The sequence below is a fragment of the Artemia franciscana genome, chromosome 21 (genome assembly GCF_032884065.1).
Source record: "Artemia franciscana chromosome 21, ASM3288406v1, whole genome shotgun sequence".
In the NCBI taxonomy this organism is placed as follows: domain Eukaryota; kingdom Metazoa; phylum Arthropoda; class Branchiopoda; order Anostraca; family Artemiidae; genus Artemia; species Artemia franciscana.
The window spans coordinates 26,457,059-26,479,764 of NC_088883.1; the positions used below are offsets into that span (position 1 = coordinate 26,457,059).

The following is a 22,706-nucleotide window of genomic DNA, read 5'->3' on the forward strand; positions in this document are numbered from 1 at the left end:
GGCTCAGTCCAAAAATTTTCATGGGAATGAAAGGACATAGAATAATACATATTACTCATAATAATAATAATAGTTTATGACGTCCACAAAGTCTTCTAAGGGATTACTTTTTTTATATGTTACTAATTTACTACAAAGTATGAAAATAGGAATATTTGGATTATTTATTTATTATTTTTACTTTATTAATATTATAATTATATTTATTGTATTATTACTCAATTATATTATTCTTACTTATATAATACGGTAACTTATTTGAATTACTTTTATGTGTTTATTTAGTTTTCATATATCATTCCTCTATTGTAATTGGTTTGTATATTACTCCTACAGCCCTAAAAATGGATTTTCGCATTATATATTATTATATTGCTGATATATAATTTGTTTGCTTTTTACTCCTACAGATTGAAAGGTAGATATTCGGAGTATACATTATTATTTTACGTATACATTATTTATATATTGCGATCGGATTTTATATTACGTATTTAATACTTCGAGCCGTTTTAGCCGAGCGGGTGGCATGCTAGACTTGAAATCTATTGTCCGTGTGAACAGAGGTTCGAGCCCTAGTTTCGCTAATTATTTGTTTTGGAACAGGGGTCATTGCCGTGACTCTGTAAGCTTAGTCAGGTACCCTTTTAGAGCTTACTCAGCTAAAGAAATCTGGGAATGACAATTAGTAAGGGTGTGCGAAAGCACAGGATGGTTAGCCCACAACCTCCGATTGCACTTCCTGGCTGAAGGGCCATGGAACGGAAGTGATAGTAAAGGAATACATTAACAAATGTACTAGAGCTAATACAAAATACGATAAACGAAAAAAGAGAAAAAAAGAAGAAGGAAAAACCTAGTGCAGAAAATGTATACGAATTAATAAAAAGGGGAGCAAACACCCGTTTCAAACAAACTTGAATAATTTTGTGAACATTATTTTGCCATGGTTAGTAATACACTAGGCAGGAATCTGGGATTTTGGATGAGAGGAAGGGCTAATGACTACAATGACGACCTAGACAAAGAGTAAGGGTAACTTCTAAGAAACCTAGCGCTAGTGTTGACAAAAAAAACTATCAACCCCATCTAGCTTATTGTGACACTTGACATTTTTTCAAGCTCTATAATCATTTTTCTATCAGGAACTGCGACCAGATGCTTATTACTACCCTAGTTTTAAACTAATTAAATTAAGTATTCTTACTATTACACTAATGAAGAATATCAAGTGTCGCCAGACGCTTGATGGTGTTCGTAGTTTATATATATATATATATATATATATATATATATATATATATATATATATATATATATATATATATATATATATATATATATATATATATATATATATATATATATATATATATATATATATATATATATATACATACTTGCGCCATTTCCAGTCTCTTAAAGTCACATGTACTTTTTGGGCTTCAGTTTTGAACAGCATGTTTGAAAATCAAATATAAATGATGATAATAGCAATAACCAAAGAATTAGTAATAACTAGCTAAAATTCATAGTTTTTTCTTTTAGAAAGATCAAGAACTTCGCTTTCAATCAGCGTTCTTGGATCATCTTGAATTGTTGAAGAATTGTGTTCATGAAATTGTCATAATTTGTCGCGAAAAGATTCTAAAATTTTTATTTTTTGGTTATTAATTTTGTGTTAAATTAAATTGTTAAAATTTGTATTCTTTTAAACAATTATGTCTTTTTTAGAAATAAAAAGACTGTCACTTAAACCCTATAACTGTCTCTAACTTGTCACTTGAGGCTTATTTTCCCTCGCTAAGTTTTGGTATGCTATTTTCCTACAATTCTATGGTTTTGGTATTTCAATATAACACAAAAATTTTCCCGTGATTTGGTAGCTGAATTCAGCATTATATTTTTTTTAATTTGCTTTAGATTATACTTTAGATTGAAAACAATGTTAAAAATTTATTGGAAAAAATTGATATATTATACATTGATAAAAATTACATCACAATAGAAACAACTAAAACATAAATAACGAAAAATATTCCCTGTGATTCGGTACTTTAATTCAGCTTTATATTTTTTTAATTTGCTTTACATTACTCTTTAGATTGAAAATAGTGTTGAAAATTAAAAAAAAAACAACTATAACACAAATAACAAAAAACGATAAATACAATATTTATAGACGAACTGGCGCAACGCATTATTTAATTTTGACTTTAATGTAGTTTCTAGGATTTTTTTTTTTTGTATAGAAGCCCAAAATTTTCTGGGCTGTTTTTTTTTTTTTTCAACTTTCTTTTTTCTTCTTTTTTTTTAGTTTAATTTTAAGGATTGGTGGCAATGTCAATGCTCAGGACTATGATGGCTGGACTCCACTGCATGCTGCAGTACATTGGGGACAAAGAGAGGCTTGTGAAATGCTTTGCGAAAACTTTGCAGATATGAATATAAAAAATTACGCAGTAAGGCCTATTCTTCTATTTTGTCAGTCTTTAGGCTATATAGCCTAGGTTTCTATTTTATCAGTTTTCAATAAAAAATGACAAATAAATGAACAAACACGTAGCTACGGAGCCCATGCTTTTAATTTGACATTTTTCTCTTTTATGATATGTAAAACTCGCTGTATTATGCTATCTCATTTATTATTGCAGATATATACACTTGTAGTAAATTTCATTTTTACTCGAGTGAGCCCCCTCCCAATATTCTACAATCACTTGATTGATGCACTTACCCCCGAAAATAAAAGAGTTGCATCAGAGGTACTGAGCCTCGTTCCAGATGGGTCTGTCCCATTGCAAATCAAAACTGAAGTGACTCAAAACTTGAAAATGACAAATGACAATATAGGAGTTGTTAATGATTTGCTGGAATTGAAGAAAAAGTTTATGTAATTGAATTACAGTCTCTCCTATATTTTATATATTGCCACATTAGGTGGCATATATTGCCACATTAGGTGGATAAGAGGCACTATTTTCAAAGGGTGCTATTGAAGATACATTACTCTCTGCATTTTGCGCCCCTTTGCCTCTAAACAGGAAAGCAGTGAACTTGGTGCTGGTGAAAAATAGAGCAAAGATCAATGTGTCTCCATGTCTTTTGGTTTTGTATGTTTTGGGCGTTTTGTCTTTTTTACGTTTTATTTATTTATTTTTTTTTTGTTTGCAAAAATAGCTGCAACCTAGTATGGAGCGATCCCCAGCTTATAGAAACTGGGAATTAAAAAAGAGGTTTTTGTATAATTTCTAAATGTGAAATAATCGGCATTTGACTATGATTGAGAAATGGGGACTATTACTCATGTTAATGTTAAAAGTAAAATTATAAAAGTTTAAAAAAAAATCCTAAAAAGTAAAAAAAAGTCGCCCAAAAAAGCTGTGTGAATCCCGAAAAAGAGCTTAATAACCCTCGAAAACAGGGGTGGATCAAAATTAAAGGTATACTATTGAATCACTATGGTCCAAAACCTCAACTGCTCGTGTTGCCAAGACCTAAGTCCTGCTGGGGGTTGGGGTTAGTGATGTGACTCCGTAAGCTCAACCACCCAGAGTGTGGAAGCAATGGGCATTGAGGCTTGAGCCTCGATCCAATTGGGTCCGCCCCACCACAAGTTACAATGACAGTCGTATTAAACACTTAATCAGAGGTTTTAAGCCCCCTCCCTATATAGAAAATCTAAGACATTTTTGTAGCTTATTTAGTGCTGATATGTTCCTTTTCTGTTTTTTTTTTGCTTCAGGCTTTGTGGGGGGGGAGGCACTGGATTATCGCAGAGACCTGTTTAGGGGCTTATTTGAAAGCTAGTGGCTATATATACGTTATTTTTATAAATTAATGTCAATAATAATGACGTGATTTTTCACCAGAAAAGGCATTTCTGGGTATAATTTTCGTATTATTTTAATCTATTTGATGTTATATATCACGTCATCTCTCTAGGTAGAATGAATTTCAGAAGATTCCTTATAAAGAGTGATGGCTCCAAAAAGTGGTGATCTTTCCTAAAGTCCAGCTAAGAACAGCTGCATATAAACTCAATTGTTAGTGTATAAACAGTTTTCTAAGGAGGTTGATTTTTTCCGTGTCCATGATGTGTAGCTTTATGTGGCCAGATGGGTTTTTCCTGTATGTGATATTGTGTAAAAACGATTTCCGTTTATAACTAAGATGAAGAAATATTGATTTCTAAATATGCCTACAATTTTTGAGGAGCTGGATAGCTTTGAAGTAGAATATCCTGACATCGGCAATCAACTTATCTTTTTGGTAGTTACAATGGTGGTGTGGTAGTGATGCCAGTGGATTGATGCTCTGAGTGGCAATACGGGGCCTAGGGTTCGATTCTTGCTGTCGCATGGTTGTGTGACAGGCTTGTTACCTTTCCATGTAGAAAAAGACACAACAACTGAAATATCGATTAGAACCCCTTTGTCTTCAATGGCTGTGGAGTATCTTTATCCTTGGCTATGATGACTGTGGTGATTTTATACAATGATCATAATCCTTTTATGAGTGTATGCTTATATCCTTTCATCAGCTTATTATCTTTAATATTAGTAATCCTGATTTTGCTGAGCTTGTCTTGTTGCCACTTACATTACTGCGTAAGGCTGCAATTCTAAGGGTACATAATGGAAAGTATACCGAAACTATGCTATGGAATGGATTTTCGCAAAGTTAGATAGTTAAAAGAGGGGTCATGGGTCGCCTCGCCCACCAGCTGATGGTATTTTTCTTCTATTCTTTCTTATTCTTATACTCTTACAGTAGCAGACCGTTTTTCGACGAAGCAGATCCAGATTGCAAAATTTAGGCTCTATCGGCTTCATCGTCTTATATAAGATGTCCGACAACACTAATCTTACTGTAACAAACTGTTCAACACTTGATATGGTAATCTGCGTACTTGACTTAGGGCTTCTGCTGCATGATATGTTATTCAATCAATTAATTTAATAAAGAAAACAGAGAAAACCCCAACAAAAGCTCTTTGGCCTGTGAGAGTGGGAGACTAAACATTATATTAAATAACAGCACTAAAATCAAACAAAAGGAGAAGAAAAAAAAAATATAATTAAACAGCAACAGCAAAAAATATCATGTTAATCAAAATAATTGGATTAAACAATTTGAAAAGGAATGATAGAGGGGAAAAAGAGAAAGGAGGAGAGAACTAGCTTTCTAGGCGTTGGAAGTGGCCGGTTAGCTCTATTTTAAATTTTCTGTAAGAATGACATAGCCGAATTTTAATAGGCAGGGAATTTCATATGAAGGCACAACATAAAACTGAATTAAAATCTGATCTTATGGTTTTAGTTTTATGAATGAAAATACCCATGTCATTTCTGAAAGAAAAAGAAACACTAGACTCCTTTCGTAGTCCAGAATATAAAAGATATAATTGTTTGAAGAAGTTAGGGAGGTGTCCATGAAAATACTTAAAAATGAAACAAGATGAAGGAAACATGTATGTTGATTGGCCATCTAATAAATACATGCTTAGCTGGCCTGTGGTGTAGAGAGCTTAGCAACTTTACTCCTGATGGACCTATCTGCTTCTATGGGCCCTCGATAGCAGCAATGTCGGCCATATTGAGAAACTTCTATAGGCTGTCCTGCCACCTGGTCTGAGGTCTACCCCTCGGTTCGGACAAACCATGGGATGTGGGGTCAAAGCCATATATGATTCTAGCAGGGGCTTTCAGTGGCCTGCTGATTAGGAGACCTGCTTAAAAGCTTCGTATCTAGTAAACAATGTCTTACAGGGGCTTACACCTTTGTGACATACTTCCCTCTGATGGTTGGTTAATCAAAAGAAAAACTAACAGCTAACTAGCTACTTGATGGCTCGTGGGTTACACACAAGTATTTGTCCAATAAGGGATTCATACTTTTCCCGCTGATTACCCGTGCCATTAAAAAAAAAAAAAAAAAAAAAAAAAAAAAAAAAAAAAAAAAAAAAAAAAAAAAAAAAAAAAAAAAAAAAAAAAAAAAAAAAAAACAACACTCGGAAAACTATAGGTTTCATTGTTTGCCTGCAAGTCCAGGGGACTTGTTGGTCATGTGTCAATTTTATGACACGGTATTCCACCTTTAGACTACAAACAGCTAGTGCAAGCTAACTAGCTACTAGAGGGCTCATGGAGTACACTCCTATACCCCCCTCCCCTTAAAAGGGATTGGTCAGTTAAAATAAAAATAGCAGGTTAAAGTGGATAGTTATTCGAAGGTTGCGAGTTGCACTCTCACAGACGCCAATTTTTATTTTTGAAAATCCTGTTCACATGTTTCTGACATTGTGAAAAATCTCTTCATATATTCCTGACTTTGAAAATTCTGGTCTCGTGTTACTGGCTATTTTGAACAAAATGGCTATCTAAATATTTTGATCGACTGCAGTTGGAAAAAAGAGGGGGCCTGGTTGCCCTCCAGTTGCTTTTGACTTTTAAAAAGGACACTAGAACTTTTAATTTGCAATGGAATGGGGTGCTTTTCAAGTGCCAAACTGTGTTCGACGGTAACTTTTTTTTCGAGATGTTTATACTTTTCCAGGGCCAAACCGTGTTCGATGTAGCAGATCCAGATTTACTATCACTCTTAGACGACTTAAAGAAGAAACAAGAAGAAGTGATGAAGAAACAAATAATCAAGACAGACGTCCTGAATAACTTAATTACTAGGTCAGGCCAACATCCAACGCTTAAACGCAGGTAGTTTGTGATGTCCCCGCTTGCCCTGTTTTGACGGTGGTGGAGATGAAATTAATTCGCTGTAGAAAATTAACGTTTATTTTCAAGGGTTATATATCAATATATATCAAGGGTTGATATCAATATATCAACCCTTTATTGATATCAACCCTTGATATTGATATCAACCCTTGATATCAATATTGATATCAACCCTTGATATCAATATATCAAGGGTTGATAGATAAGCTCAATGACTTCCTAATAATTAGATATTAGGTCAAATATTTTTTATCATCCTCTTTACTATTTGATCTAATAATATTTTGACATTTTATATTCAATAATAATTAATATATATATAATTGTTTGATATATTGTAGTCACATATAATATAACTTGTATATTTTTTCTTTGCAATAACTTCCATTGACTTTTATTGTAACATTTACGATATTTACATTTAATTTTGTTAAATTATTGTCGTGGAGTAATAAAAGTAAAATTAAATCCTATATTACTCATTTATTGAAAATACATATTATTATTCTTTTTTTTTTTGTCAGAAACAAGTTAATTTCCGTGCTTAGATTCGTTTAAAATAGGAAGAGGGGAGGAAATAAAATAAAAATAAATACATCATGATTTATTTCGTTTTGAGTGCTAATAGTGGTTTCTAAAGCTGAAACATATATCTAATTGGTAATCTAAGTATTAGTTTTCGCTAATTGCAATTTTGCTTTACTAATTATAAAATAATCTTCTAACGTTTTTATAGCCTCTAATATGTAATGCATAATTTTCTGAACTTCTAATACTAATATCTCTTATGTTTTCTCAAGGATATTAACTATTGTTGATGTTTATTTGTTCATTGTTTTAACTTTTTTTTTTAAAAAAAGATATATAGTTCTTCTCGTCTTGCAGAACCGGTAATTTTTCAAATGAGAAGCATGACAGAAAAATAGTCTTTTTTAAAATCGGTAATTAAATCAGTAATAAAGTAACCTTAAGTTTTCCCCTTCTTGCAATAACGGCAATTTTTTTTTTCACGGGAAACGGTAACTGAAAAAGTTTGTTTTTTCATCCGTAATCAAATTGGGAATAAAAGACGGCAATTAAATATCGGAATAATATGATAAAGAATTTAATCCAAGCGTAAAGAGCGTGGGTTTGAGAAAGGGGACCGCCTCTCTCATATATGGGAAAATTATCTTATATTGATAATTTTTCCAATACTTTTTCCACGGTTTGACTTCACACCGTCAAATAGTGCGTTTTGCGTATTTGCATTTTGTGTATTTGCTTCTTTTATCCCCTTGCTATTGCTGTGGCATGTTATGCTTCGTAGTTATCGATGAAAAAATCCCTGAATTAGCATCTCTTGCTTCAAAAAGTTTTTGGTTAGTGTTGAATAAATATTAGATTGATGCTGGTAAATTTGTGGTTTTCAGCTGCAAAATTCGTTTTTTTTCTGTTAATAAATTAATTGTTTCCGTCGGTAATTTTTTATTTTCAGTAAGTAAATTCATTGTATTTGGCTGGTAAATGCAGTTTTTTGGTAAATTAATTGTTACCACTTGGTAAATTCAATGTTTCAGCCATCATTTTTTTTCAATTGGTTAGTTGCTTGTTTTCAGTCGGTAATCTTGTTGTTTTGAATTGATGAATTTTTTTTCAGTTGGTAAATTGATTTTTTCTGTTAGTTAATCAGTTGTTTCGTTACGCAAATTTGTTGTTTCCAGTGGGTAAATTCATTTTATTGGGCTTGCAATGCATTGTTTTATTTTGTAAACTTGTTGTTTCCGCTTGTTAAATTCAATGTTTTCAGTCCTGAAATTACTTATTTCATTTGGTAAGCTCCTTGTTTTCAGCCCTCAAAATCTCTGCTTTCCAGTTGGCGAATTTGTTGTTTCCGTTGGTGTATTCATTTTTTCTATTAGTAAATTATTTGGTTCCGTCGGTAGATTTGTTATTCGTATTTGGTAAATTCATTTGTTTTTTTGGTAAATTCACTGTTTCTGTTTGGTAAATCTATTGTTGCCACTTGATAAATTCGGTGTTTTCAGCCATCAAGTTTTTTTTCAATTGGCTAATTGTTTGTTTTCAATTGGCAATTTAGTTGTTTTCATCATTGTTTTTATGGTAAAGTTGGTGTTTCGGCTTGATAAATTCAATGTTTTCAGTCTTTAAACTGTTTTTTTTTCATTTTGTTTAGCTCCTTATTTTAAGTGGGCAAATTGGTGGTTTCTAGTTGGCAAATCATTTGTTTTCAATTGTTATATATATATTTTTCTGTTTGTAGATTAATCGTTTCTGTCGTAAATTAGATTTTTTCAGAGGGTAATTTTTTTTTTTTTTTTTTTTTTTTTTTTTTTTTTTTTTTTTTTTTTTTTTTTTTTTTTTTTTTTTTTTTTTTACTGACTACCCCTTCTTCAACCCTCGCTCTTTACACTAAAGATTGACCTTTTTCAAAATTCTTTAAGAAAGATTGCTCAAACACAAGGGCCACTGAATTTGAATGAGAAGTATTTTTAAGAACGAGGGTTGAGGAAGGGGTAGCTCCCACAGGTACAAAACAATTTCTGTTCGTTTTAAGTTTTAATTTTGCTCCTTACTTTCAGTCGAAAAAAGCTTTTTTTAATTTAATTTACATTAGACTGCAGACAACATATATTTTGGCAAGTACCTTACACATTTTCTTCCTTGCCTCCTTGAAGGGTTCCCTAAAGACCCATTCACAATAAGATGCCTCTCATAATTTGCCTCTCACTCACTCGGACTATCTGTTTGCTTTTTTCTATAATTAAACCATGGCTTGATGGTCCCAACTATTTGATTTTAATTACAATATTCGTTGGAGAACGTTGGAAAACATCAGTTCCGATTTCAATAAAACGTTCCCACCGAAGTTCATATGGCACCGCACGGCGCCGCTTAGTTGTTTTAGCAGTGCTAGAGTTACAATCATGTGTCCATAAGGTCAGGGAGTACGAAACCTGGTTTTCCTGATTATTTGCTTGTGAAGGGCGGGGGGGGGGGGGGTTGTCAGCGGTGGGACTCTAATCTCAGCAAGAGTCGACCAAGCTTCAATTGGGTACCTGGAAAAACGTGGGGAAATTACACAAGAAGCGTGAGATGATTCGCCACAATCACACATTGCACTCCTCGCCAAATGAGAGAATTATGTTTGCAGCGACATCTGCACCTAGTAAAAAACGAATCACGGCCCATAGTAACCATAAGTTTAAAAAATGTGTTTAAAAACTGACTGGTGAGAAAAAATTGCCTATTGTAACTAATTCACTAATTATAATTATTATATCATAATTTGGGTTATTATTAATAATTATTTTGAATAATCTTACCAGAAAAATGTTATTTTGAAAACAAAATTTATAGGAATTTTTAAAAAAGAGTATGACACCCCTCGAAAATAACTTTAGATCACAGCGGAAATTAAGAATTGATTGGTTGATTTTGTTGTAACTTGCAGAGCTTGGCTAAGAGACTTGAATAAGCGTTTAAAGACTAAAGCTGACTCATAATATTCCATAAGTCTTAAAAATAGCGAAAATAGCGACGAAGACCACACTGCCTTTCCATAACAAACAAATACAAAGTTGAAACAATAGCGGAAAATCTTTTTAAGACAGTGGAAATCAATTCTGTGAATATTTCAGCCCTATGTCCAAGGGTCGACTTCAGCACAATACGAGAACAAGAGAGAAGAAAATATGTATATATAAATAAACTTACATTAAAATGCGAAAATTAAAACTAATAATGTTACAAACTTTTCAAAACAGCCCTATCATCCTTACTTCAACGAAGTTCAACCTCTTTCTCGTATTGTGCTGAAGACGGCCCTTGGACATAGGGCCGATATATTCACAGAATTGATTTCCACCGTCTTGAAAAAATTTTCCCTTTTGTTTCAACTTTGTATTTGTTTCCATAAGTCTTGGCTTTTAATTTCTCCAGTTTTGGGCCAGAGGTAGAGATATTCTCTTTCTCAACTTAGTCCTGTGATCCTTGAAACCCGTCAAATCTCTCGATAGTGGCTTCCAATTGAATTGAATTCGGTTTATTTTCAAAACGGGTAGCGGACAAGCCGAATGTCCGTTTAAACGTGTCAGCCGAAGTTGAGACTCCCAAAATGGATTTCAGGTATTGAATCCCTTTAAAATTTCACCTTATCACTGACTGCTTGGAATTTGACACTAGTATATTATCTGTAGCTGAGCATGCATGATAACACTGCTTGAAGTATATTCTAGAAATCTTTATCTAAATTTGTAATTTACTCTATATGTCTTTAGTAAACATGCTATCAACTGCAGATTTCTGCTAACTCGTGTTATATTTTAATTTATTAGTTATATTTTAATTTATATATTTTAATCTATATATTTTATCTATATATTAATCTATATTTTAATATATATTTTAATCTATATAGTTCAATTTATATTTTAATTTTAATTAACTTATTTTAATATAAAGTTACATTTTAATTTATTACCAATTTCTTGCTAATCTTAATCCCTAAATGTCGTGTAGTTGTAAAATTAGGAATTTCCAATCCATGTCGGAATTTCAACCAATCTGAGCAAAGATGGAAAAAGGATCTACCTTTAAAATGTCATCTTAACTCTGATTGGTTGAAATTTATTCACAGGTTGTAATTCTATCTGTTGCTAAGGAAGTGTGAAAACCACTCCAAGTGCATTATTGGATTTGTTGGCTATACTTATAATCTCATTCTTTAGGTCTTCTGTAAATAGGCTGTCAAACCATGATAGGAATCAGCTGATTGCTCGTGACCTGACAGTAGAAAAGAAGTTAGGTCAGGAACGATTGGAACCGAATTCTCCGCCCGAAACTGACATAGAATCACCTGAAGGTAATGATATTGGTAAGACCTTCTAGCTTGTCCGTAAATGTAAATCAGCTTTTAAATCGATTTGGTATAAAAAAATGCAAATCCATTCCTTGTATATATTTACTCCCAGACATAACAGTATCCGGGAGGGGGAGAAAGTATTAGATTTATCCCCCCCCACTAACTCTTGGGTCCGACTCGTGCAAAAGTAACACAAATACATATAACAAACTTTTATACACAAAAATCTTTGTAATCACTAATCTTATTATAACCCTTGAAACGTAATCACCCCGAAAAAAACTTTGTATACATTCCCTATCCCAGGCCCTTAACCAATTAGCTCCTTTGCTCATTAGTAAACTTCTCCTCCCGATTGCTATACTTTTTGTACCATTGGGAAAGTGCGACTCCTTACTAGATGATAATAATTGTCTAAGCCGTATTTAGAGGAGAGACTAGGGGGTTTGAAGGTTCTTCCTGAAATGTTTTTTTTTTTTTTACTTGTAAAAACGTAACAAAAATGCTTAAAAACCCATTGTTGATGCGTTTTTAAAAGTATTTTTTTGTAAAACACCCCCGAAAGAAATAACTCCCCTTAAAACAAAAATCCTGGATTTTTGAATTCGCCTACCGAATCCTTTATTTATATAAAAAAACCAGCTTAAACAAAATATACTAAGTAAAACATAACAGACGCTATACAGAAAGAGAATCGATAGGAAATGTAGGAAGAAGACACATTTGGCACGTAGCCAAATTTAACATTTTCTCAAGTCCTGTAATCATTTTTCAGTCGTGAACTAAGATCAGCAACTTACAAGTACCCAAATTTTAACAATCACATTAATTAAATTAATTGTTCTTATTATTACATTGAAAAAATCGAAGTGTAGCAGCAAGCTAGATGGCGTTGATAGTTGTTTGTTTGTTTTTTTATCGACACTAGCTCCAGTTTCCACTCGTTTAAGCTACCCATACTCTTTGGATCAGACAATATACTCCTATCGTTGGAATTATTAGGCTACTAGGCTCCATTTCACCATTTTACCTAACCATTAGTGACGTCATTCATATGAAAATGTTTTTCTCAAATTAATTAGCGTTTTAGACGAATTTTCTCAAATTCGTGGTCTATCTACAAAGTTGTACCTAGGGTGGGGTTGGGAGGCATACCAGAGAAGCGATGTGAAGCAATTAAAAATCTGAGACTCACTTCACAACTATCAAAGGGGAATGTCTCTATCTAAAAGGTTGAAGGCAGCTGATTAGTAAACAAATAGGTTAAGTTTGAAGACTCCTACTAATTCTTAAGACAATCAATCTTTAGGGGACTCTAAATTCAGTCAGCAGACGATTTATAAAAAATACTAAAAGGGCTGGGAGCCTTGCCAGTCTAGGTCGTTTTCCATATTGGAAAATAGCAGTGTGCCAATTTTAGAGAAAAAGTGTTGCCAATTTCCAGAAAATTCACAAATAGATAAATATATGTACAATTATGGTTAGTTTAATAATTTAAGACTACTGGATTTTATAAAAGAACTGCGATGCTAGGTGTGATTAATTAATGCTGAGGTGCAGCTAAGCCAAATTTTTGAAGTTGATTGAAAGCAAACTCATTGATAAAAGTAGAGATTTCAATAGATTAATTTGAACCTAATTAAGAGCTTTCAATTAGATAAGGAAATCCGTAAAATTTGAATATCCACACGTCTTAGAAATTACACTGGCTTTTCAAAAATTCAGTCTAAGTAAAACTATGGCACTAGCATGAGTTTAAGCCTCATCTTAATTACTGTAATTGTGTAATTAGTGTAAAAGTGTAATTAGCGTAATTAACAATTGATTTTTTTTATTTTTGGCTAATTGTTAATTATGCTAAAATTGAACATTGCTCTATATTTCTTATGCATTTTAATACCAAAATAATATCTGATTACAGGTTCCAGATTGCTATCTTTTGGTTAAAAATGAGTTTATACACTTTAAAGTAGTTGTATAGAAAAACGGTCTTTCCCTGTTTCAGTAAGTCCTGGCTCAAATTGTTCCACTTCCCCGACGTCTGAGAAGAATGAAGTCTCAGGTTTTGTACCTTCCGAACCGGTTTTGTACCTTCATTTATATTCTTTAAAATAGGTTTAATTTGCAGAGAAACGGCCTTCCCCTGGTTCAGAAAGTCCTGGTTCAAATTCTTCCAATTCCCCGACGTCTGAGAAGAGTAAAGTCCCAGGTTTTGTACCTTCCAAACCGTCTGAAGAAGACGATGGATTTCCATCTTGGCGCCGGCCTGGGTCTGTTCGGACTCGCCCTAGTTCAATTGGTATTATTTTGCCCAATAATTCTAGTCCAATTGGTGCTACCTCTGCACCAACCACTCCTTCAGGTAATAGCATATCTTTTAGGAACTTTATTTCCGTTAAAAACTTATGCTATTAAAAAACTATAATAATCATGGCTAGGATAACCAGTAGATTGACTGACTTGACTTAGGCTCCTGCCGCATGCTATGTGGCGTAGAGAGCGTAGGAACTTTGCTCCTCCAGGTGGACCGATCTGTTGCTAATAGGGGGGGGGGCATCGTCGGTAGTAATTTCGGTCATGTTGAGAAACTGGCGTAGACTGTCCCGCCTGGTCCGAGTTATACCCCTTTGGCGCGACCAACCATGGGATGTGGGGTTGGAGTCTTGTATAATTCTAGTAGGGGCTACCGGTGGCATATGAAGAAGATGCCAAAACCATCTCAGAGTTCGCAAGCTAATTTGAGTTGAGAATGGCGCTTGGTGACGGTGAGTAAGGGCAAAGAGCCTTGTGTTACTCACAAAACTGTACTATCGGAGCCCCTCAATTCGAAGGATTATTTCGTCTTGCAGGTGTCTATTGTGCTCAAGGGGCGTATTTAAGCAGCCACATCTCAGCCGTGTAGAGCAGGAGCTCACTGATGAAATATTCACGCGTATCTTTGGGTGCCTAAACAAATGGGATGATCCCTTAACGGCATTGAGTCTTCTGACGACAGAAGAAGCTTTTGCGATTCGGCTACCTAGTTCCGCGTCCACGGAGTCATCTTTCAAAATCAGGAACCAGTAGATTGCTTATTGTTAATAACAAGTTCATAAGTTAACTGTAAACTATTGGGTAATTGGTAATCTCTAGAAGTAGCACCAATATTTTGTAGCTTCGGAGATTCTCCCTTAAATACCCAGAACAAAAAAAAAGCCCATCAACCTATCTTAAGTCTATTTATGCCTGAAAGGCATAAATAGACTTGCCCAAGTCTTCTAAATTCCTTCTAAATAAATAGAAGGAATAGAAAATCATAAATGATTTTTTAAGGTTTTTTTCTTTTTGTTGTTCCAAGGTTATGGAGTTGTGTATGGAAGTGCGGAATTTTTGAAAGTGTTGCCACGTTAAATTGTGTAAATAAATAACCAAAACTAATTAGTTAATTTTCACAACGCTTTTCGTTAGTGTTAACACTGACAGCCTTTCGATTCCCATACCTTGAAAGGAAAGGTACTCGCTCATAAGCTGTGTTTTGTTTTAGGTTTTTTTTTCGTCAACTTTTCTTTTTTTTCAGTTTAACACCTGCTACTGCCAAAACAATATAACTGTATATGGGTTTTTATTCATTTTTTATGGCTGTCTCCTTTTTACCAATTCTCCTTCTTTTAATATTCTTATTTGTTTACTATCATTTCAATTTTTTATTATTTTAAACCAGTTTAAACAATTAAAAGTCATTTTCATTTCCTTGATTTCAATAGTTTGAGGCATCAGATCATAGGCACAATAGTGCTGCGTACTTAAAGATTTTTAACAAGGCACGTATAGAGGGAGTTGTCGTAGAACCTACAAGGGGAGATAATTCGATTTGAAATCGAAAGTTCTAGTGCCCCTTTAAGAGTTAAAGGGATTGACGGGAACCCCCTGTTACACCCATTATTTCTCCGTACATATCCAATAAAAATTTTGAGATAGCAATTTTGTTCAGCATAGTTGAAATGTCCAGTAATGTCTAGTTATGTCTTTGGGGGTGACTACCCCTCTCCATAGTCCTTAGGGCAAGGGCCGTAAGTTATATTGGTTGCCTATTGTTAATATTTAAGACTTTATGGAAGGGGTGTTCGTATAAACTTTGGAGATGCTCATTCGATTGGAAATCACATTCAATCAAAATTTTGATTGAATATGTTTTGGGAAATGATGGGTACGGGAGGGGGGGGGGGCTGTTTGCTTTCCAATCACTTTCAGCTCTTAAAAAGGGTACTAGGACTTGTGATTTCAAATTAAACGAGCCCCATCCGAAGTTTATACGACCATCCCCATCAAAACTTTACAGGCCCCCGTAGCCTACCTTGTCCCTAGGCTCTGGGGGTTGTGTTAAACTTGGAGGTATTGTTATATGTTCTTTGAGCTATTTTGAACAAAAGGGGCTATCTAACAATTTTGATCAGATACCTTCTGACAAAAGATGACAAGAGACAAAAGATGACGTTTGGGAGGGGGGCTAGTAGGCCATCTGTTGCTTTTGACTCTTAAAAGGGAACTGGAAGAACTTTCACTTCCAATCAAATGAGCCTTCTCCAAAGTTTTTAAGATCATCTTTTCAATAAAAACTTTATGTGCCTATGGGGAATAATTTATAACTCTTGACCCCCCCCCCCCCCGGAATTGGGGGGTGTGTCAATCCCGAAGGCCTTGTTATATGATCTTTGGACTATAGTTGTCCTCCGATCACTTTTGACTCTTATAAAGGGTACCAGAAGCACAAAACTACCATAAATCACCATAAATAAATAAATGAAACCCGAAACGAACAGAAATTACAATAAATAACCGACTAAAATTCAAAACGAACAGAAATTAACATAAATAGGGTTGACAACCTCCATGCCTTCATGCTAAATTACGGCCAGAACGTAATTTGGACTAATTTGGAACCAAATACATTTTGAATGTTTTAACGGTTTTAACTTTAATAAATAAAAAATTAGTAATATTTTAAGGAATAAATATCGGTACATTTATATTAAACTGTCAATCCAAATTTTTTGTTTTTTTTTAGTAAAGTGCAAGTTATGTTCTGGTCTTTAAAAATCACTGGGGATGTCAGCGCTACTCAAGTTAGTTTCTGTTCGTTTTGGGTTTAATATATGTATTGATTCTGGTTTGTGGTAGTTTTACGCTTGGAATATTATTTGACTTTATTTCTGCTCATTTTGTTTTATTGGAACTCAGTAATTTCCTTTGAAAACTTATTTTATGGAAAAAGTTTTTTCATTAATTTCTGGAAAAAAGCTGTAAGATAAAGGGCTATATAATTAAAAGTTACTTTTACTATTAAATTAAAAAGTGCTAAATACAATTTAAAGGCACTTTTCCAATGGTTTAACTCGTGCTGCCTAAGTTTCCGTTGCACAATATCTTTCACACGGCTTTTTGCTCTTTTTATGCAATGTAGCTTTTTTATATAATTTAACCACAATATATATATATATATATATATATATATATATATATATATATATATATATATATATATATATGATTTTTATATAATTTAACTTTTTTATATAATTTTATATAATTTTTTTTATTTAATTTATGTAATGTAATCTTTTATGTAACCTTTTGCACATTTTACCAACTATATTTTAGAATACAAGTTTGTGAAATAAAAAGACCAAAAAAGCAAATTGTTGAAATAAAGCTTGGTATCCAACTGGAGCAACTTTTTGTCTTTATGAAGTCTCCTTGAAAAGTATATTGCGCGTCTAACACTTCCGAAATCGTTTGTTTGTCATTGCCGAAAACAGACTAATATTTGTGCGGAACCCATTTTTTCAAAAGTTTGCAACCCCGCTATAATCCGACGTCCCCGTCTAGCCTACTCTAAAGGCTCTTATTTATTCACCAATCCATGTCCTTACTTATAGATACGAGTGAAGTCTCATTCCCCTCCCTAATAGAATGCATCAGCAAATACGCTTTTTCTATCCTTTTCAAACCCCATCCCTTCCCGTTGAATTAATATTGTATATCTAACTTATTATTCATTATTTCTTAAATGTTAAAAGTCTATTTGGTTGTCATATCTTGGTACTATCTATTTTATTCTTTGTTTTCCGAGAGTATCGGAATTACCAGACCGCTTACCTGCTACCTTACGAGACACTGCCTTTCTCCCTAGAGTACTGGAATTGGCACGTCGCTATCCTAGTTTAATGTCCCTTTACAATAATTTACAGAATTACAAATAGTTTAGCTTCTACTTTAACTAAAGGCACTTTTCTACAATTAAAGGCTCTTTACCGCAATTCTTCATCCGTTGCACAATTCTTTCACACGGCTTTTTTCTCTTTTATGTAATTAAATAAAATTTTTTTTTTTTAATGAAAGTAAGGAGCAACATTAAAACTTAAAACGAACAGAAATTACTCCATATATGAAAGGGGCTTCTCCTCCTCAACGCCTCTCTCTACGCTAAAGTTTGACTCTTTCTCTTAACTCTATTTTTAAAACAGTAAGAAAAAGCAAGTAAGATACAGTAGGAAAGCTTCATCATATACAGGAAGAAAAGGCTTGATCAAGTTCTTTTTTCTTATTTCCTGCAGTAATGGGATTAGCAAACAGTTACATTTTAGTCTTAGATTAAAAGACTAAAAGATTAAGTCTTAAAAAGATTAAGTCTTAGAGATTAAGTCTTTAGTCTTAAAAAGATTAAGACTAAAATTAGATTAAAAGACTTAGATTAAGACTAAAATTACATTTTAGTCCTATTTGAGTCCAAAAATCAGAACACTGCTGGCGTGAGTTTTTGATAAATAAGAGCACCGACCTGGGTAATGAGGCCTGGTCATGGCTGCAGTTATGTAGCGATAGAACGAACCACAGCACATAGTAACCGAAAACTTTAAAGCACGTTAAAAATGCTCTAGTTCAGAAAAAATTGTCATTTGTTGCTGATTGAGGAATGATAACCTTTATGTCGATTAGTCTTAATAGTTAATGTTATCTTGAAAACCAATTTATGGGAATTTCGAAAAATAGCCTAAAATGTCTTAAAAAAAGACGTTGGATCAAAACGAAAAGTACACCATTGGAATTGCCATTATTTAAAACCCCATACAGGAAACTTATATTCGCCTCTCCCTGATTAACAAGGAAAATTACTATTGTGTACTAGTAGCATTAATGTGTCATTTTTTTCGTAATTGTAGCAAGAACTGTACGGAGTGTGGGTAGAGTATGTAATAGAGCATGAAAGCACCTCTTTTTGAAAAAAAAACTGTTTACATACTTTGTGGTCCTTTCATTTTAATCCTGCCATCCCCTGGTGGCTCATTTTTTCCCTTTGCACCGTTCATGGTTGCAGTGGTAATGACAACCTGGTAAAGAACGAATCATCTGGAAATCTTGATCTAATGCCAAATGGGACATAGGAGGGGGGTGGGTGTAAGGGGCATTAAGCAGGTCGCCTCTCGATCGGTTTTTGCACCCAAATTGAACAATAGAGCTTTTGTTTTTACCAAAAAATGAACCCCCTCCCCCAGTTTCTATGACTATCTGCTATATATGCCGAGACAAACAAATATTATGGTCGACTCATCACTTTTGCCAAGTGAACAGTATTTCGGTGGCAATGAATAAATGAAAACTCTACCAAATTAGACGTTTTCATTACGAAAGTTTTTCTAATGGAGTTGTAATGAAAATATGATATTTTTTATAATGAACCCTCCCCTCCTCTTTTTTTCGTCTATAAATGGGGATAGGCTTTGTAATATTTTCATTTAGGTTTTTACAAATCTTTCCAACAAAATATTTCAAGACAATTTTTTCACACATTGAGTCATTGATTCCTTCTTCCTTGCCAAACTGAAGTTTCAAAAACCTTTCCACCAAAATATTTCAAGATAATCTTTTCCACACACTGATTCATTGATTCCTTCTTCCTTGCCAAAATAAATTTTCAAGAAAATTTCCACCAAAATATTTAAAGACAATTTTTTTGCAGTGATTCTTTAATTCCTTCTTCCTTGCCAAAATAAGGTTCCAAAAACCTTTCCGCCAATATATTTGAAGACAATTGTTTCACACCATCATTTATTGATTCCTTCTTCCTTGCCAAAATAAAGTTTCAAAAACCATTCCATCACAATATTTCAAGACATTTTTTTTCACACAGTGATTCATTGATGCCATCTTCCTTGCCAAAATAAAGTTTCAAAAATTTTCCACCAAAATATTTCAAGACAATTTTTTCGTAGTGATTCATTAATTCCTTCTCCCTTGCCAAAATAAAGCTCCAAAAACCTTTCCACAAGACAAATTTTTCACACAGTTATTCGTTAATTCCTTCTTCCTTGCCAAAATAAAGTTTCAAAAATTATTCCATCAAAATATGTCAAAACAATTTTTTCACACATTGATTCATTGATTCCTTCTTCCTTGCCAAAATAAAGTTTCAAAAACCTTTTCATCCACATATTTTAAGATAACTTTTTCACACAGTGATTCGTTTTCTTTTTTTCTCTATATTTTTCTCATAGTGATTTAGTGATTCCTTCTCCCTTGCCAAAATAAAGTCCAAAAACCTTTCCACCAAAGTATTTCAAGACAATTTATTTCACACAGTGATTCATGATTTCACTAAAGAGGTGATTCCAAAGATGATTCCACCTTTCCACCAAAATATTTCAAAATAGTTTTCTCACACTGATTCATTGATTCCCCTTTCCTTGCCAAAATAAAGTCTTGTAAAAACTAAAGTAAATAGGACGCGAGAAATTTTGGCCAAAATTTGGCTGTTTGCCCATTTTGATGACTAAATTTTTATAGCTGATAAAGAAGATGTCACAAGAACTCTATCAGACTCTTCTAATGTAACGCAGTCAACAAGTAGCTTGACGTCACAGGAGACCAATGATGCAATGCTCAGGAGAACCGTCAGCTTCGATTCAGACGCAAAGTACGTATTTGTGGTGGATGTTGGTTGCTTATTTGACAACGTTGCATGTTTCTCCTATTTTATTATTTGTTTAATTTACAAATTCAGTTCCAAAATATTTAACTAAGCTTTGTAATTATGACAATTATCGGGATAAGGTTTCAACTTGCTTATGTTTTGAACAATAATGATTGAGTTTTTTAAACAAATTTGAATCTATCTGATTTTTCTCTCCCAGCATATAATAGTTTTCAATAAACTTCGTAGATTTTTCTGCGGAAAAGGCCTGTGATTGGCCGAAAATGATCACATTACACTGCCTTTAACAAATCAGAGACGAGACTACTTTTAAGCTTTATTTTGGTATAGTAAATTATTCTTGGAAAAATATGACCGATATTTTTGACATTCCCAAATGTGGATTGTACAGCCAAGTGCGTTTTCTGTTTAAATTAATTAAAAAGAAATTGATGAAAGTAAACAGCGAAGTTGAACAAAGTTAACCAAAATTATTGCTCGAATAAAGCAGCATCGCTCAAATCAACCGACTCATAAAATTTTTAATTGATTCGAATTCGCGAAAACCGGCCGATAATTTCGATTCACAACGTTTACACGTGTGACAATCACAACATGCACCACAGACTCTACTTTCTTTCAGTTTAGTTTATAGTTGTGGCCTCTGATAAGACATAGATATGAGTTCTGTTTCTGTGGCTGTTGTGTTTTGGTTCACAGGAAAGTACGCCAATTGGAGTGGGTTTGGCGCCCATCCTCTCCCACCCTAAAATTTAAAAAGCCTTATGACTGTTTCTACATTTTGTATCACTCGCTCTTTTTTGGTGTTTTAAGGAGTTATAAATTGATTAGTCAAAGATTATTTATTCCAACTATCAAATAGTAACCACAAAGATTAGGAAACGGTTGACAATTTTAATGACCAATGATGTATTAGGAAACGGTTGACAATTTTAATGACCAATGATGCCAAATATAAAACAAACATAAACTACTATGAATAAGAAAGTGTTACAGCCCATTTTCTGTTTTCGAATTCTAAAGAAGGTACCCAAGATCAGATTGTTTTTTAAAAGATAGGTAAAAATGATATTTTCTTCGAATGATTTTTTTTATACTTTTTATGGGTTTTAGGACTAAAGCCGAGGGCTTATTTCCACTCCCCCCTGTTTTTGTCATCTAACTGCTTAGCCTTATTCTTTTTTATTGTAATTATAAAAACAATTAATTACTTTTTATTTAATTTTCTTTTGTAGCGCAATTTGGTGATAACACTCATGTTGCTACAATACTAAAAAAATACGTAGGATATACAATTTGTAACTTAATTTTTGAAAAATGATCATGATAACTCAAATTGGAAATATATTTCGGATATCTTTGAACTCTAATCCTAATCCGGCATAAACTCTTCTGTACACTGATGCAGTTGGTTGTGTTTAATTTCTCATTAGTTTTCCCCAAATTCTTTGATGAGGAATCACTCCAATTGCGATCATGATAGGGGAATGGGTGACATTGTTTAAAATGGCACTTTATAATTGTTGTATCACCAATCTAACAGTATATTTCCCAAGCGCGCAACCGCCTCTTCCCCTCCTGACAGACTGTCTAGCCCTCTTCCCAAGGATAGCGAGTGGGCTTATGGATTGAGTAATGTAGGCTCAGGTTACTTTGTTCAACTCCTCTCTCCCTGCCTTTAGAATTGATTTTTAACCTATTCATTACTGCTTGACAACGATAGGAGATGTTGATTAAGACTGTTTCCTGAATGAGGATAGTAAATTGGAGAAATATATTTTGTTTTGCAAGTTAGTAATATTTTCATTAATCTTAAAAAAACTTCCATTGGCCGTAAAAGCTGCAATCGTGCAACAACTAATTTGGGATCGACGACTTCGTCTAAATCCTTGTTTCTTCTATTATAAAAAATGTCATCATAAATTTACTACTGCTAATAAATTTACATCTATGGTAAGCCAGCTAAGATCTGTGGACTTCGCCCTAGTCAAAGCTTTTGCTTTGGCCGTCTCTTAGCAAATCCCGAAGTTCTTTACAGAAGTTCTAGTTCTTTACAGTCTCATCCCGCTCTGATCCGGAGGGCCATTATGGGTCTTTAGTAGAGCCATTCGGCTAGGGTAGTTGGCCGTAAAAGCCA

At 33.6% G+C, this 22,706-nt stretch overlaps 1 protein-coding gene across 15 annotated transcripts in view; it reads left to right on the forward strand.

The window, feature by feature from the left end:
• LOC136040607 (protein phosphatase 1 regulatory subunit 12B-like) overlaps positions 1–22,706 on the forward strand; it is a 223,303-nt gene that overhangs the window by 66,608 nt on the left and 133,989 nt on the right. For 6 of the 15 annotated variants that reach the window (XM_065724870.1, XM_065724873.1, XM_065724868.1 and 3 more), the window contains 5 exons: positions 2,318–2,462; positions 6,559–6,716; positions 11,468–11,613; positions 13,730–13,963; positions 20,422–20,551. In XM_065724870.1, coding sequence (XP_065580942.1) covers positions 2,318–2,462; positions 6,559–6,716; positions 11,468–11,613; positions 13,730–13,963; positions 20,422–20,551 — 813 coding nt within the window. The remainder of the gene's footprint in view (positions 1–2,317; positions 2,463–6,558; positions 6,717–11,467; positions 11,614–13,729; positions 13,964–20,421; positions 20,552–22,706) is intronic. The other 9 variants (XM_065724875.1, XM_065724881.1, XM_065724871.1 and 6 more) reach the window with 5 other exon arrangements.